The 17,313-nt window shown below is 32.2% G+C and overlaps 1 protein-coding gene across 1 annotated transcript; it reads right to left on the reverse strand.

Annotated features, from left to right (window-relative positions):
* Window positions 1–781: 781 nt before the first annotated feature.
* Window positions 782–9,382, reverse strand: VDAC4 (voltage dependent anion channel 4). The gene is made up of 7 exons (XM_068607945.2): window positions 9,050–9,382; window positions 6,540–6,616; window positions 6,094–6,161; window positions 5,091–5,201; window positions 4,665–4,751; window positions 3,781–3,989; window positions 782–1,419 (listed from the first exon to the last, which is right to left on the reverse strand). The coding sequence occupies exons 2-7, from the start codon at window positions 6,586–6,588 to the stop codon at window positions 1,110–1,112; spliced, it is 834 nt and encodes a 277-aa protein (XP_068464046.1). The 5' UTR covers window positions 6,589–6,616; window positions 9,050–9,382; the 3' UTR covers window positions 782–1,109.
* Window positions 9,383–17,313: the final 7,931 nt, after the last annotated feature.

The following is a 17,313-nucleotide window of genomic DNA, read 5'->3' on the forward strand; positions in this document are numbered from 1 at the left end:
TGTTGTGATTGATGTGATAGTTGAAAAAAAAATTAAAAATTACTTTAAAGATACAAAATATAAGTTTACAAATTTATTCTTGTAATTAAAAAAATTTGAATAATAAATTATGATATTTCTTTTTAAGTTTGAATTAATTAAAATTTATATATAATCATAATTATTTATATTTTGTAACAAAAAAATTAAAAATATAATAGAAAATATTTTTGTATTAAATTAAAATAAATTTATAAAAATAGTATTCATTATTATATACATTTTTTATTTTATATAACTATATATTTTATCAATATTATAATTTAATTTTATTATTTTCATTATTTATAATTTTATGTTGTTATTAATAGTATAATTAAATATTTTTAATATTCCTAAATAAATTTATGTAATATTTAATGTTATATATTGTATATTATAATAAAATGTATACACGTATTTGGGTAAAATCAACACAAATCTTTTCATACTCTCACTCTCTATCATATCCACTCTCAAAACCACTAAAACAAACACAAGAAACACTCCCTTGCTACTCATACCTGAAAACAAACAGCATAAATGTGTTTTTCAACGGGCAAGGTTTAAAAAATACAAATGAACATCTAAGATTTAACGCTTCAAATATTATTTCCTCTTGCTAAATTCAAAGCATTCAATTGCTCAGGATAGCCAAAAACAAGTTCTCCGAAGACTAAGTTTTATTCTCAAGTGTAGATGAGGGACCTGGTGAAATAGAACGATAAAATTGGTGCCGTTTGAGAAGTTGTTACTACGAAAATGATATGAAATGAGACATCAGGCACTTACAAATCTACCTGACCATGAGTCACTATATCAAATTATAGAATTTGGTCCCAAAATTATATGCTAGATCCTGGATGGTAGTATCATAAATAAGCTACAAACCCTCTAGCCATTATGTAAGAAGAATTTCAAAACTGGGTCCTCCTTCCCGGTGCCGCTTTAGATTTCACAAATATTACTAGTTTCTCTGGTTTACCTTATGATAGGGGGCTTAAAACAACCAGCCATGCGTTTTGGAAACAATGCAAAATGATAACGGTAAAATTTGAAGTCAACAAATCAGATTTAATAGAATGGCCAAGTTAAGGCTTGAGAGAAAGAGCAAGACCGAACTTGGTGGATGAACTAAAGATCTTCGTGGAGTCGTATTCAGCTGACAGTGTTATAAGTGAATTTGGTCTCCATGCTCGTTGACATTGAAAGGCAGCTTTGCCATCATCACTGAACCGAGTCTTCAAAACTGTCTTGGGATCTATGAACTGTGAGCTCCCAATAGTAAATCTGTTCTCAAAGCTGGAAAACCTGTGTGTCATTTCAGCAGCAACTGTAAATCCATCTGGGCGATCAACATAATGAATGTAAGATGTCTTCAAGGTCTGTCCTTTATCAGCCCTGCATAGCGAGTTAATGACATGATGTAAAATATATACCCTAACAAAGCACATGAACACATTTCTTGAACTGAACAAAAAGCTTTTGCAGATGGACATCTTCACAAACTCTAAGCAGAAGTAAGAGACTGGAAACCATAAACACATCAAGTTGGATACCACCCTCCCGTACATTAATTTTAGTAACAAATATATCTTCCAGAAAAATACTTCTCCACTTTCAAACGTAAATGAAAAAACTTAATAAAAGAAAACATAAATTAATCATTTAACAAATACCCATGCCTTCAAAAATCACTAAAAACCAGCGTATTTTTAACCTCGTAAATTGTAGACATCACAATAAACCATTGAAATAACCCAAGGTTCATAAAAAATTTAAAGTACACCATGTTAAATTAATTATGGAATAGGATTAATTAATAATTAAATATTATCTTTATCATTATACATACTACAATAAGAGATATAATTATCATTATATCATCATCATCATACATATTCTATCTTTAATCATCATCTGATAATTTGAGATATGATAATTATCTTATCTATGTATATAAGTATTTGAATGGGATTCTGGTAAGGTTGGCCGGCGATAGTCGGGTTGCACTTGCATCCAAATATAATTGTGATATGAGAATTGTTTGAAATAACTATAAATTATAGTTAAAGATTCTCATTGAGTCATTAAATTTTCATTGAATCTACATACAGGGATCAATAACACACTAGGATCAAAACATTTAGATATTATGGATTTTTTCTCATTGTTGATGATGTATTTTTTCTCCTTTTATGGATTTTGTTTAATGTTGTAATTAATTATATGAGTGCTATTTATTGATTATTTGAATATTATTCACTATTATATACTTAAATAGTTATAATATCCTTAATTCAATAAGCAAAATATTTGGCTGACCATAAAACTCATTTAGTTATAATTATGTCATATTTGTTATCATGTAATCAATTAGCTTGATATTTTGTTATGTTTTCTTAATGCAAAACATCATGCTCTTGGATTTGGGCTTCAAATTTGTGATTTCCTTACTATATTAATATATTTTTTGGGTACATAACACTCTATAGTATCATCCTTCAATTAAGGAATTAATTTGAGGATATGTGCATGGCATAGATTATCATTCTCTTATGTGTACAATCTCTCTTAGTTTGCATTACTTTAACTCGGCTATTCTGGTACAATAGAAAGAATTTAAGTATTAGTTAAACATGTATTTTTGGACTTAGCTTTAAAATGTCGTCCATGATATGACTAACATTTCTCGTTTAGGAATTATCTCTTCTCTTACATCTTCAGGGATCCCCTTGATCAAGCACATTAGGCTTTTAAGTATCATTTTTTTCCTTATGGATGACTTGGAGAATGACGAATTATGCAAGGTTCCAGCAGGTCATTAGCATTGCTCGGCCATTCACATTGTTAAGGAGTACATCCGTATGCCAAGTAGTGCTTCAAATAAAAATATTGTTTTCTTTGGTATCAACACTAGGCCTTCTAAGGTTTATACTGGTGCAAGTGGTCTGGAATTTTCCTGAGATTGGATGGATCAAGGTTAATACTGATGGTACTAGCACAGGCTCTCCAGGTTTTACTGCTTGTGCTGGGATCTTAAAAGATAGTAGAGGGGAGTACATTGGGAGTTTCTCAGCATATTTGGGGATTCAAAATTCCTTGTATGCTGAAATCATGGGAGCTATTCTTGCCATTGAGCTTGCTCAGTCTGTTAGTCATAGAAGACTGGCTGGAAAGTGACTCTTTTTGGCTTTGTCAAGCTTTTTCCTCGGATATGGTGGTTCCTTGGTCTATTAGAGGGAGATGCAGAAGTGTTTGAAGATTTGCGAAGGCATGAATTTCAAGGTTTCTCATATCTCCAGGGCAGGAAATCATTGTGCTAACCTTGGAGTTGAAAATAAGTTAGATTTTATAGGGTACTCTATGTTACCTCCTTGTATTAGTTGGGAGTGTGTTATTCTTCTTACATGGGTTTGGTGTGGTCCCCCATGTTTTTGTAATCTTTTCTTTTATTCTTTTTTAATAAGATTTTCATGTGATGGGGAGATGATTGATAAATTTTGGGGTGTCAGCCTTGATGCCTAACATGAATTTAAAAAAAAAACATTATTTCAGAAAAATATTACGTGACTGTATGTCTAACCTATAAGTTATTGCCGTGCTTACAAATTTAAAATTTTATCTACCCTTTCTGATAGGTCATCACAAATATAGGTAGAAAACATAGAAAGAAATAAACAAAAAAGCAGGTAAATGAATAACATAATAATAAGACACTAGAAAACTGAACACGAAAAATATGGTACCAACATTACTTACAGCATAAGTGCTGCCGAGAAATCTGGTTTATTGAAGGCAACTCCAGCATTATATTTTGTGAACGAAGCAGAAGTTGTATTAAATCCAACTTCAGCACCCAGACAAAGATCTTTGCTGCCAATTGCAGCTGAAAGCTCCAATAGAGGGGATGGATTCAAACCAATACTAGAATCAATGGCTGCATGAGGATGAAGGTACTGCACATCCAGCTGAGGTAATATAGCATGGTTAGATACGTTGTGAGAGTGCTGAATTAAATTCATTGCTAAGCATAAAAAAGGATGTCCAGGTGCAGGAGGCTCCCCATATTGCAGGGTTTGGAAGGGACAAACAGTCATACATTAGCAGCCATAGCCCCACCATGATGAACATGACTTGGGCGGGCATTTCCAGGCTTTACCAAGCTAATCCCCAAAAAAAATCAACTTATCCTTCTTACTACTTTAAATCATTACTGGTACCATAACATAACAGATGACCTCTCTACCACACCTCCCCTCCAAAGAGAAACAGAAAGCATTCTTCCTTAAAACTAGATGATTTTGGTGCACAAGTTTATTAACTTGAGATTTCTGATTGGAAGCAATCTCAATCAAGTGAACAAACTATCATGAACAAAACACGTGATTTTCAGCATAACTTAAGGTAATAAGGAATGCATTCCCTTTTCTTGTCTAAAGTTACCTGATCAAACTTTTACTATAAAGTCCGTTTACTTCCATGCTTGAAGCTCTAGCAGAGTCGTTATATTTATGAAATCCCCATAGTTTAAAAATCAAATGTAACATTTAAAGTACTTTCTGGAGTAAAAGAATGCACTTAATTCAGTCTTGTAAATCATACATTAACATTAGCTAGCACTGGTAAATCTAGATTATACCCACCTTTCCTGACTTATGATCAGGTATGCTGAAGCTCAAAGCAGCTTTTGTACCATGCAAGACATCATTCACAGTCACTTTTGTAGATACCTGGAGAGGTAAATCAGAGAAAGCATCATTGTAGGTTCATCTCGTTAGAAAATATAAAATATTAAACACTACTTTGTCATATCTCTTAAGGTTGATTGCCATATATTCAACTCATAATTTGGTAATTAGTTTAAATACTGCTATTTATTGCAGTAGTCAATACAGCCAGTTCTCACCGTTTCCAAAATTTTCTGGTTTTATATAATGATGACCAGACCAATTACTAGGATGGTTTCCGTCCAACCAACCCATCCTATCCGATTTTCAAAACAATGGCAGCACCATTATCTATATATCAAAGGAAGCATATCTGAGTAAAAGTAGAACTCTATTTCTTACATTAGAGTATGTATCAACTTTCACATCCACTGTAGTATTTCCACTCTTGTAGAGAGTACTTATGTCACCAACAAAAACTTGATCCTTCTTCAATCCTGTTGCTATAAGCCCCTGCAAAATGGGAAAAAAAAATTGAAATTAGGCACAGTATAGACAGAGTGATGGACTAAGGGTTGCAGTAATTTAAGGCTATTTGGTAAAATACAAGTTTCCAACTGTGGTGAACATCTTTAGTACTCATAGGAATACGTAAACAATCCATGAACTGAAAGACACAACAAGTTTCCGACTTTTATGAACCCAAATGGCTCAAGAAAGGAGAAAACAATATTCATCCTCTCCCGCAGCACTTTATTTGGGAGTAAAATTCCATATTGGAGCGAAGTTTAGTTGACACTGAAGTGATTTTTGTAAGTACACATAGTTATTAATGATTTACTTAATTATGTTAAATAGATAAAACATGATTCCTAATGAAAGATAATATTTCTCTAGGAATCCAGCTGTTAACTTTATCTCGCAACTCTTGATATTTGACTAGCAATAAAATATAACAAAACTCAATTATTACTATTTTTAAGGAATGCAAATTATTAATTTAATGACATCACATCAATCAATTGAGCATTATACTAAATCTATTCATTCATCCTCTTCCTTTATTTTAATCAATAGTCGAATAACAAAGAAAGATGAAAGATGGATGCGATGAAATTTTTATCCTCATATCACCAATAATGGGATGCAATCCATTTATATCAGATTTTCTGAAGAATCATACTCCTGTTAGATGACCAGTCAAAAGGAGGAGAATATGAAAACAACATCAACAATCAATATCTTCATACCTCTTAAATTATATAATGTTCAGTATATTGTGTGTGATACCGCATATTCAAGCAAAATGGATTTTACATCAGCATCAACTGCAGTGAGATACTGAACCCTAAACTAATACAAGTAATTAAAAAGAAATAATAGCAGAGAGTGGGTTATGCATTACCAATCCAGTGGAGTTTGGAATTGACAGGCTAAACTTGTGATCAAAGTTGTAATCCTTGTATAAAAGTTCTGCATAGGAACAAGATTATTTACAACTTAATGTCACTGGTATGTTTTATAAAATTTAGATCTGACTTGATATGAAAGATAGAGGAACCAACAATCTAGATTTTCTACCATGTATTCCTTGTAAGGATCATAAAGGGTTTGAAAGTAGAGAAGTTTTAAAGACAATTTGTTCGCTAACATAGGAACTTAATGACATACAAAAATGAATATATTATGATTCCATTGTTATCAATGGCAGATAACCGAAGGCCAAATTCCAACATATAATCATGCCATTGCAGGCCTCCCCCATCACAAATAGCCTACAGTCATTGGCAAAAATTCCACCATGGCATTCAACCATTTAACAACATCATATGATTCCAAATGCAAATTTACCTTTCGCCCTTTTTCCAATATCAGAAAATGGTGCCGGACCATTGGCCATAATGACTCAGAATGAAATGCACCAAACCCTGTGAAACACAATTATTGTTTTGTATTTTGTTGTTAATTTCAGAAATAAAACTGAAAAACAAAATATAGGATACAAACCAATTAGAGTACCACAGATCATAACTGTCTCATGCAATATTTCGTTTGTAACAAAAGATTAATATTAAAATTTGTCAGCAAGTCAGATCATAATATCACTGCAGAAGTGATGAATGTATGAATGAAGGAGAAAAAGACAAATACCAAAAATACATGATTGGAAGAAACAGCTGCACAACAACATAAAATATTCTTGCTTATAAAAATAGTTTCGTATTTCCTATTTCATGAACTCATAAATTAGGATTTATTTCTTAGCAAATTTTAGGTACAATTAGCATTCGTGTTTAGGATATAGTTGGGTCACAATTGAAGCCCATGTGGACAACAATTTCCGGCCAAGTTGAGCTATATGGAGGCAAGAAGAGGTGAGGAAGGTATGTGCTACAGAGGAGCAAGAAAAGCATGACTAAGGCATGGGACATGCCTCCAATTTTCAGGCAAGCTTCATGTAGCCTAGGATTCTAATTTCAAAGATCAAAATTCTCTCCTCTTCTATTTCAAAATCTCATCCAAATATTAGATTAGTCAAGAATCAAGTTTCACATTTCATTTAGGAATCATGTCTTGTAAATTTCATTTGCATTTTTGGATAACTGACTTATAAACAACCATCTCCTTTGCAACTCACTTTGTAAGTGTGATTCCATTTCTGAGAGTCTTATCCTTTTTCTTAGGCAGAAAGTCAAGTGGTGATTCATCCTTGGTGCTTATCTTGGATAGGAGCATGGAATTTGCTTCAAAGTGGCGCACCTTGCTTCCACCACGTCTAACTTACCTCTATCTTTTCTTTGTTTGAGTTCTTATTTCTTTGCTACTTGTTCTTGTTCAGTCACTTTCTCCAATAATCAACTCTATTTATAGTTTATGTTGTTTCCTTCACTACTTGGTTCATATGTCTTTTAATTCAATTTGTTCAGTTTAGTTTATTCTTAGCTCCATTCTATTTGGTGTATTTGAATCCTAGTTTTATTCTTGTGTTCGATACTAATTATATTCTTGTTCTTAATTCATTCTAAGCTTGTATAAGGAATCATTGATTTAAGCCTTTCATGAATATATTCATGACTTGAGACACGAATGACATTCAGCTCTTGTTTGATTCATGTTTCATATGCCTATGACTTCTAATGCATATATGACGTTTATCAAGAAGGGTGGTGAAACTATCAGCTATGAGCTTTATGCAACTATGCACTACTGCATACATGTCCATTTAGGTTTAACCCATGAACATAATCAGTAAATTGATCCAGGAAAAGATAAAGTAAGGCTCTAAGCAGCCCGCGATGACTCGTTAGGATTTAGGACTAAGTTGAAGCCTCTGAAGTAACATTAATGCTCACGAATAAAAATTCACATTAATCAACACTAACTTGGACCATCCCAGTCGTATTCTGCCCGAGTAGTTGGATCATCACTACCAGTCCCTTCACCCAAAACTACTTGAGGATTAGGGATAGTGTCTGCTCCCAATCGTGTTCTAACCGACTACTCCTTGGGATATTGGATAATAGCTGCTCAAGGCCCAAGCCAACGCTCTTTTTCCTGGGATACTCGTGAATCCCTCCCTACACTCTTGCGCGAGAATGGCAGAAGATGAACCAATCCATTAAGACAGGAATAATTGGCCAGATGATGACGAAGAAGATTTCGGCACGAAGAACCCTACGGTGAGGAGATTGACATAATTGAATACTCTGCCTCTAGGCAGCATCTAAACTTAACGGAGGTATATTAGACTGGAACACTACCCATGTGGAAAAGCATTTATGCTCCTTTTAGCTACCACAACCTTAACCCCTGCTATATTGAAAACGAGACACCTAAATCCTTCACTGCAACCACGGGGTGTTATTTTTTTCAATATGATGACAATTTCACCTCATCATGTTAATCTAAAAAATCGGGACAATTAACAGAGTCAATCTCGGACATTCACATTATCATAAGCGAGTAATACAGGTTCAAAGAAACTTGACACGAAAAACTGATATTGTGAAATTGAGCAGAACAAGTGCGTTATTTTCACGCTATAAAATCAAACTACAGAAAATAAAAACTCCACCAACACATGTTAAAATAAAGCACAACAGGTTCTCAATAAACTCCACTAGTTCTCTAAGAAACACTACATAATCAAACAACTGCGCATCGCATCTTTTGATTTTATATTCACCAGATGCTCGACAAAATAACCAAACGAGAAAAAAACAACTCTATCATGCACAAACGATCGCAGACAAAAGCAAACCAATATCAAGAGATCAGGAGTAGGGGAAAAAATGGAATAAATCTAAAACGTGATGATGATAGGAGGAAATGATAGCAACATAATGATGCAGAAGCCTTACAGAGAAAGAATGATGAGTGAAGTGGAGAGAAAACGACGCGCCGCCGCCAAAGAAAGAGTGGAAGCGTAAGAGTCGTTGTCTCTCTCTCTCTCTCTCACGCAGCACCACTGGTGCAAACCCTCGGTGGGCTGCGGAAGAAAACGCAATGGTCTGGGTCTCAACTCACAAACAGTGCTGACGTGGCCTCCTTAGACCTACCTACTCACAAGCATCCCTTACAAAAGAAATATCAAAACTATAAACCTCATTGGTTGGTGAGAGAAGGCCCTTACTCAATTTACACTTTTTTAAATTAAAAACAAAATAAATAAAAAGTTATTTAATTGATGAAACAATTAAAAAATAAAAAACAATACTATAAATATCATCATTTTTATTTATTTTTTTCTTTTTCTTTGCTTTCTTCCCTCAAACGTGACCCCATTCTGAATTTGTCCCACTTTCGTTGGCTTTAATACGTCCAGGGTGTCATCCACAATTATTTACCCTGCCCTTTTGGACATCTTCCATGCTCCTTTTCCAAATTAAATATTTTTTAATCTACCTCAAGTAAAATTTGATTCATGATTATTTTATTTTAGTTAAGTATTAAATTGGAATAATGTTCTGATAATTTTATTTTAAATTTAACACGTTAACTATTTATGTCCTATGTTTATATTAAAAATTATCTGTGTTTAAAATAATTACTTTCGTATTTTGATTTTGATGTTATTGTGATTCAATTATTTGGAATCATGTTATTAATACATATAATCCGTTTTATTAATAAATAAAGATTAGCACGCAGTTACATTTCAAAATGGAGAAATTAAGTATATTAAAAATTATTACACGTTAATGTTAAAAAAGTGTGTTTGTCGGAATCGAAAACATTATTAAATTTGCCAAGATATTAGGGGCAGTTTGTAGAAGAGAATTTTTTTAGTTTCCCATGACGTTGAAAAATATGATTTTTTTTATTTTACGTTTTTAAATAATATTTTAAAGAAAAACAATTCTATAAATTTTAAAAAATAATTAAGTCTTGTTTATGTAAAACTATATTTTCAAGCAAATTTTTAAAGGATATATATCGTTGTAATTTTTCTTATAAGTAAACTTTAAAACATGTGTATTGTAAATATATCGTGTATCAAATATGCATTTAAAATCTGGATAATCTGTATTTCAATAATGATTAAAACTATGTGTCATGTTGTTTTAATTTGTTTTATTCGAGCTCTTTTATGTTGTGTTTGAAAAATAGTGAAATGAGAGGAAAATGAAAGGGAAAAAAACAATGAGAATGAGCGAGTGAATTTGTTCATATAATTTTTAGAAAACTTATCAGTATCTTTTTCATGTATTTTTATTTATTAATGTTTCTCTTCTTATTCTTTTATTTATATTTAATTATGTTTTTATTTATTTTCTTTCTTCTGTGTCCGACGCCCTATAAAGATTATCCTGCAGAAGAAAATAGAGGTGGACATATGAATATTTTTATATGTTTTTATTAGTTTTATAATAGATTTTATTTTTTGTATTTATGTGATCGAGAAGAGGCAAACGTAGAATAAAATAAAATTGTGGCGGAATAAACAAGGAAATGGTAACCAAGGCTGAAAAAGAAGGGACAGCACCAGGTATTGGTATTATCATTTAAGAAAATAAAATATATTAGAATTTATTTTTTACTTATTATTCTTATTGTTTGGTAATCTAATAATTGTATTGGTAACATCCTATTAAACATTATCTAATTAATATATAAATATATATAACTATCTCATTTATCTTAAAATATTTTTTTATATGAATTTTAATATATATTTTAAAAAAAATATTTAAGTTAAAGTCATCTCATCCTTTAGTTGTTTCCTGAAGAGCTTCATTACCTACAAACTCATTTGCTCCCGTATAACCGTATAAATCATCACATATTAAAGAAAACAAATACAAAACAAACACACAGGTAATGAATATTTAACCACAAATACAAAACAAACACCCAAATAACTATTTTTAAGAATTCTAATATAAATTTAACTTTTAATAACAAGCATAATCCTTCAAATTCTCATAATTTGCACAAATTCATCAAGTGTCTATCACATTCCTCGTCCATCTTACCCATGTCAGATTTTTACTGACTTATATACTATACTCAGACACTTGACTCTACTTCCGTAAGACTTGACACAATCATGTGCATAATTATCTCATTATCTCAGAGGACTTCTGCTCTGATTAGTTATTTCAAACCTCAAACTCAGCCAAATGAACCTCCTTCGACTCTCACTAACTGAATAGTTTCATCTATATGATTTCATTATATCAGTAGAATCAAGATTGTCTCATTCAAAAGATACTCACAAATCAATACTCCCTAATAATAATCTCAACACGGTATTTCCTTTTCTGAAAATATTATATCTTGATCACACTTTCACCTTATTGCATATTTTGTTTACCACATCAATGCATCATTCAATCACATTATATTTTAAACTCTCTAAACACATAAATAAGTTCCTTTAATCATATTTTTAAATAAAATTTAAATTTTTCACTTAAAGCCAATCCACAATAATAAACCAGGCTTTCAAAAGCAAAAATAAAAATTTTAAGCCTTTAAAAAATAAAAAAAAACTGGCTTAACGAAATTGAACCTGAAGCACCCCAAAATTTCCCCATTTTTGCTTGAACGAAATTTCATCTCGTTTGAGCGAAAATGGACCAAAAAGTACCTAATAATTTATCCTATTTTTGCTTGAACGAAATCTCTTCTCGCTTGAGTGGAAATGGACCCAAGAACACCTCATATTTTCATTCAAGCGAGAATCTTCTCACGTGAGCGAAATATGTAAAAAATCGTTTATAAAATCTTATCTATTTCACATTTTTGCCGAAAATTTCCCATTCAAATTGTTATGTTATCAAATATTTTTTTTTATTAGCAATATATGTTATCAAATATACTAAACCAAAATAACAAATTCACTACTAGAGTTAGATAATTACTCTACTATAACTATTCTATAAATCTATAATACCGCATATTAAATATCTCTAAATCAAAATCAAACAAATTCACTGCTAGAGTTGGATAATTACTCTACTATAACTAATCTATAAATCTATAATACTGCATATTAAATATCTCCGAATCAAAATCAAACAATCAATATTCAACAACGTTATCCTTTAAATGATTTATCAAACTATTTAAATACATTCATTTATGTGGGTTATGACTCACCTTTAACTGTTTTCTTGTCATAATTAGGAGGTTACTTGCCACAATCATTTGTAATCAATGGGAGATTAATTGCCACAATCAATTGCAATCAATGTGAGGTTAATTGCTACTATCAATTGCAATCAATAGAAGATTAATTGTCATTAATTGTATTTATTATTGTTGTCTCCTAAAACCACTATATATAGTGGCTTCCTTCAAGCAATGTAACACACAACAAACAGCAACACACTTGTTTCCTCTCTCTTTTCCTATACTCTCTATTTTCTCTTTTTGCTCTTGGGTGTAAGTAAGTGTTTAACCCATATAGAGAGAATTTGTTTTGGGGCTATTTATCATTAGCCTGAGAGGAATTCATTGTACTCCCAGTACCATTATATTGAAAGTTTTAACTCTCTCGCCGATGGTTTTTTACCTCTATTTAAAGGGTTTTTCACCTAAAAATTCTGGTATCATTCTCACTTTACTTGTTACTTTAATTTCTCATAATCTTTGGTTGAAATTATCATGCTTCCGCACAAATTTCAGCATAATACGTCATTTCATTAACTGCCACAATTAACTTTCAAATTATGTCATTTTTAACTGTCATAATTTTCTTTTAGAGAAAACTTTTTATTCCTTTATTCTTATATTTACATTTTTAACTTGATTTAAAAATCCTTTAGATTTTCCCTTGAAAATTGATTTTCTTTTTGAAAACTTAAGAAAATAATTTTTTTTTGAATTTCAGTTTGAAAAAACCCTAACTCCTAACACTCATCACTCTCGTCCCTCTCTCTGCCTCACATGAACCCTAACCTTAATGCTCTCACGAACCCGCGCTCTCTGCCTCCACACGAACCTAGCGCTCTTCGCCTCAACACGAACCCTAGCACTCTCTGCCTCTACACGGAACCGATTTGAAGGTAATTAACCTGCTGTGCATTCCTTATACTTATGGTAGTTTGTCATTGTTAAATCTAGTTTTTCATATGCTGCTTTGTCCTTTACATTTTAGGTTTTATGCAATGAACCCTAACTCTTCCTCCACACGAACCCGCGCTCTCTGCCTCCACACGAACCCGCGCATCATTCTTCTTGTTGAGATGTTGCAGGTAACATGAATGTCAGCTCCTCCTGTGGTTTCTATGGTCATATAACTTTTAGTATGTCTGTGTCTGGTTGTGAAATTGGAGGAAGCAGAAGCGGACGACGGCGAGCCGAACGGGCATATCTGAGTGTCGTCCGATGCAGCCAAGTACTCCTCGCAGGCAGTTGCGAGTCCGTTGTTCCCCGGGGTTGAGAAGCTCTCGTTGTTGTTCAAGGATTCTTGCAAGGAGCTGCTTGAGCTTCAGAAAGAGGTTTTCCTTACTCTACCGATTGGTAATTTTTGGGAATTTAATTTGTTTAAGGTCTTGATTTTATTGTTGTTGTGTTTTGGTTGGAAGATTGATGGGAGACTCTACAATCTTAAGAAAGATGTCTCAGTTCAAGACTCTAAGCATCGAAAGACACTTTCTGAGGTGATTCTCGAATCTACTTGGTTTGTGTTATGCTAAAATTTGCAATTGTTCTTGCTGAGCATTTGGATCAATGGGTGTGAGGTTGTTGTAGGTTAATTGGTCTTCTAGAGTTTGAGCCTTAGGTATATTTTGGTTGCAGAGGAAGAACTTTATCGTTCACTGTAGTCATATTAAACATGGTCTCAAACCAAAATAAATTGCAATATAGTAATTATTTCTTTTAAAAATTACATTTGTTAGTTCTAAGCTCCTTCTTTTGTGCTTTATTATTTTGCATTTTTCAGAATGAAGATCTTTTATACCTTGTTATCTAACTAGGTCAGAATAATAATGAGCTTTATTATTATGTTTATGTTTTATGTTTTATTGGTAGATCAATTCCTCCTTTGTCTTTGAAATATAATCCCAGCGAGAAACAACTAGTCAAACAATTGAGTTGATAAAAGTATTTCAGTTGATTCGTGTGGTTTTTACCATTATTCATGTTAGGAAAGTTTACCAATGGTTGGTTATTTCTGCAGTATTTAATGGAGTTCAATAGCAGCCCATGTGATTTGATGGAGCTTTCACCTCTTTTTTCTGATGATAGCCGTGTTGCTGAGGCTGCTTCGGTTGCCCATAAATTACGTAAGAATTGATATGCCTTTTAATTTATATAATGCTTTAACCTAATTATGTCAACACTATGCTAATATTGTTTATTTTCAAGGTCATTTGCTGAAGAAGATATTAGAAGACATGGAATACATGTTCCATCAGCTATGGGAAATGCAACTGCTAGCAGAGGCTTAGAAGTTGCAGTTGCTAATTTGCAGGAATACTACAATGGTAAATATTTTTTTTTATGAAAAACAGGGACATGTTTATTCAATAACTTACATTGAAATAACTTTAATTTATTCAATACATTTGGACTAACTTTTTTTTTTTTTGAAGTCTCGATTTTGTTTCAAAGTAAATGAAGATTTGGCTAAAAGAGATGTTATTTGTTGTGAGCATTGGTGAAGCTTGTGTTTCCTGGAATCCTTTATTTTATATGCATATTCTTGTTGATTTTATGGCTATTAAGAGTCATACTTTTTGTTTTAGAAAATTCTTAATGTTTATATGTAACTTGATTGTGGAAATAAATCAATGGTAAATATATCAGGATAACTAGATATTTTAGAGACTAGTTTGCTAGTGATATCTTTTTAAGTTCAACCTCTTTTCCCTCTGTAGGTTTTCTTTCATTGGCTAGAATTTTTTTTTTTTTCTGTTGGTTTTGTTTTTTGGTTTTTAGTTTCAATCCCTTGGATTATAAATTATTGATGTCTGTATAGCTAGGTAAAGTATGAAATAAACAACCGTTCAACTCTCATAATTGCTTAGTTGCTCCTTTTCTCTTTACTTTGTTGATCTTATTATCTGCTCCATCCCCTATGCACTGGTTCCTTTTGCAGCTAATTGATGAAACAATAGGAGAAGTAAAGGTTGAGCTGATATGAAGTTAGTTGCTGAGATTTGAGCCATGATTTTGGGAAAATACAATGCATCAAAGGAAGGCAAAGGCAGAGATGGCCAAACATTCAGATGCCTTTATCACCTTACCAAGTTAGCATGAACTGATATTGCAATTTTTTTAAGGCAAAGATATTTTAAATTCCTTATTTAGTTAAATCCTTCATTTCTTCTTTGTATGGATATTTTTTGTGGGCACATGTGTATGATGTAATATACCTCATGCAAATGGAGTTGCTAGTATGGAATTGGAAAGTGAATGCACACAAGATATGCCTTAAGTCTTCTAGAGATGTATTGTCTATTAGCTATTTGAAATTATTGTGAATGGAGTTTACTCTTATTTTTCCATCTAATATCAGTTTTTATTCTTTATGGACTTCCAATGATTTTGTAAATTAGTCAATTAATGTTATTCGGAAGGGTGAAATGGTTTAATATTTTTCTTAGCATCAATGTGAGAACTTAATGTTGTTAATGCTAAATTGTTCATCTTTTCTTTGTTCTAACCCCATGCATGTGCATCCCTTGAACCCAACTATCAACCTCCTGTGACATTTGTTGTAGTTCAAAAGCGTCATCACCCAAGACTCTTTGCTAGCAACCATCATGACAAGAGTTCTGTTGACAAGAGTGTGTTGACAAGAGTGGCAACATATTGCCTGGTATTTACTTTAGTTCACTATTTGGTGCCATATCCTTTAAAGAAACTTGTTTAACTATGGTGGTAAATAATTTTACTTATAAAATATTGCAGACACAATTGTTGATTTTAAAATCTGCCATCCAACAGAGTTTGGCTTTTATCTTCATAGCCATGCTAGAATACAGGTGAGATCTTTTACTCTTTTTGCTCATAACTTGTAATTTTATGTTAAATTACATCCTCACTGATGTAAACCATGTGTTACACAGGGTACAAGCCGTCCTGCTCACTATCACGTGGGTGAAAACAATTTTACTGCAAATGCTTTGCAAACTCTTACTAACAACCTTTGCTACACGTAAGTTTGTCTGCGTTGCTTTTCAAATTCCCGTGTTCCCATTTTTAGACAGGATACTAAATTTGATGTTTTTGTTTTGTTAGATATGCTAGATGCACTCAATCTGTTTCCATTGGTGAGTTCCCCCTTCTTATGTCTTGTTTAATGGACTCTTAATGTTACTTTTACATATATTCATTACTGTAATATTCAAATTCATTTACTTAAAATTATTTATTTCAGGCATCAGACACTAGAAGTGGTGCTCCATCACCTAATCAAATAATAGAATCAAGTGGTGGAAGCAAAACTGATTAAGAATATGTATTTTAATTTTAAACTTGATTAGGGATGTATGAACTTTTGAACAATTATGTGTGTAATTTTAAACTTGATTAGGGATGTATGAACTTTTTATGTGTTTTAATTTTCATTTACATATAAACTTTTGAACATTATTATGTGTGCTTTAATATTCAATGAAATAAATGGATGATTATAACTTTATACATTATTTTATTTTATTATGAAAAAGTGGTGGTTAATTTTTATAATTGTATGAAACAGATTATAAATGTGGTTAAATTTTATAATTGTATAAAATAGATTATAAAAAGATTAAAAAAAATGGTGGTTAAATTTTATAATTGTATAAAACAGATTATAAAAAGTGGTGGTTAAATTTTATTTATTCAGAATTAAAATTACGTCAGTTAAAAACGTCACTACTTACTTATATTATGGCGCCAGAATCTTCTTCAATGAATGTAAATTGCGATAGTTATAACTGACACTACTTACATATAAAAACCGTCACTATTTACACTATGTTTAAAGTGGCGGGTGTTGCGGCGGGTAGACTAAAACCGCCATATTAAACTTTGTGGCGGCCAGTTCTATGGCGGTTTGGAAAACCGCCACAAGCGTATATTGTGGCGGTTATAAACGCCAGTTTATACGAAAATAACCGCCACAATATACACTTTTTTTGTAGTGATATACTATTTCACATTCTAATCTCAATCAACTTCT

This window comes from Phaseolus vulgaris, chromosome 3, assembly GCF_051622355.1.
Source record: "Phaseolus vulgaris cultivar YP4 chromosome 3, ASM5162235v1, whole genome shotgun sequence".
NCBI classification, from domain to species: Eukaryota; Viridiplantae; Streptophyta; class Magnoliopsida; order Fabales; family Fabaceae; genus Phaseolus; species Phaseolus vulgaris.

Coding starts and splice junctions, on each gene's coding strand:
- VDAC4 (XM_068607945.2), bottom strand. CDS start 6,588: ATGGCCAATGGTCCGGCACCATTTTCTGATATTGGAAAAAGGGCGAAA. Junction 4,752..5,090: donor AAGTTGATACATACTCTAAT/GTAAGAAATAGA, acceptor TTACCTCTCCAG/GTATCTACAAAAGTGACTGT. Junction 1,420..3,780: donor TTCTCGGCAGCACTTATGCT/GTAAGTAATGTT, acceptor CTCGCTATGCAG/GGCTGATAAAGGACAGACCT.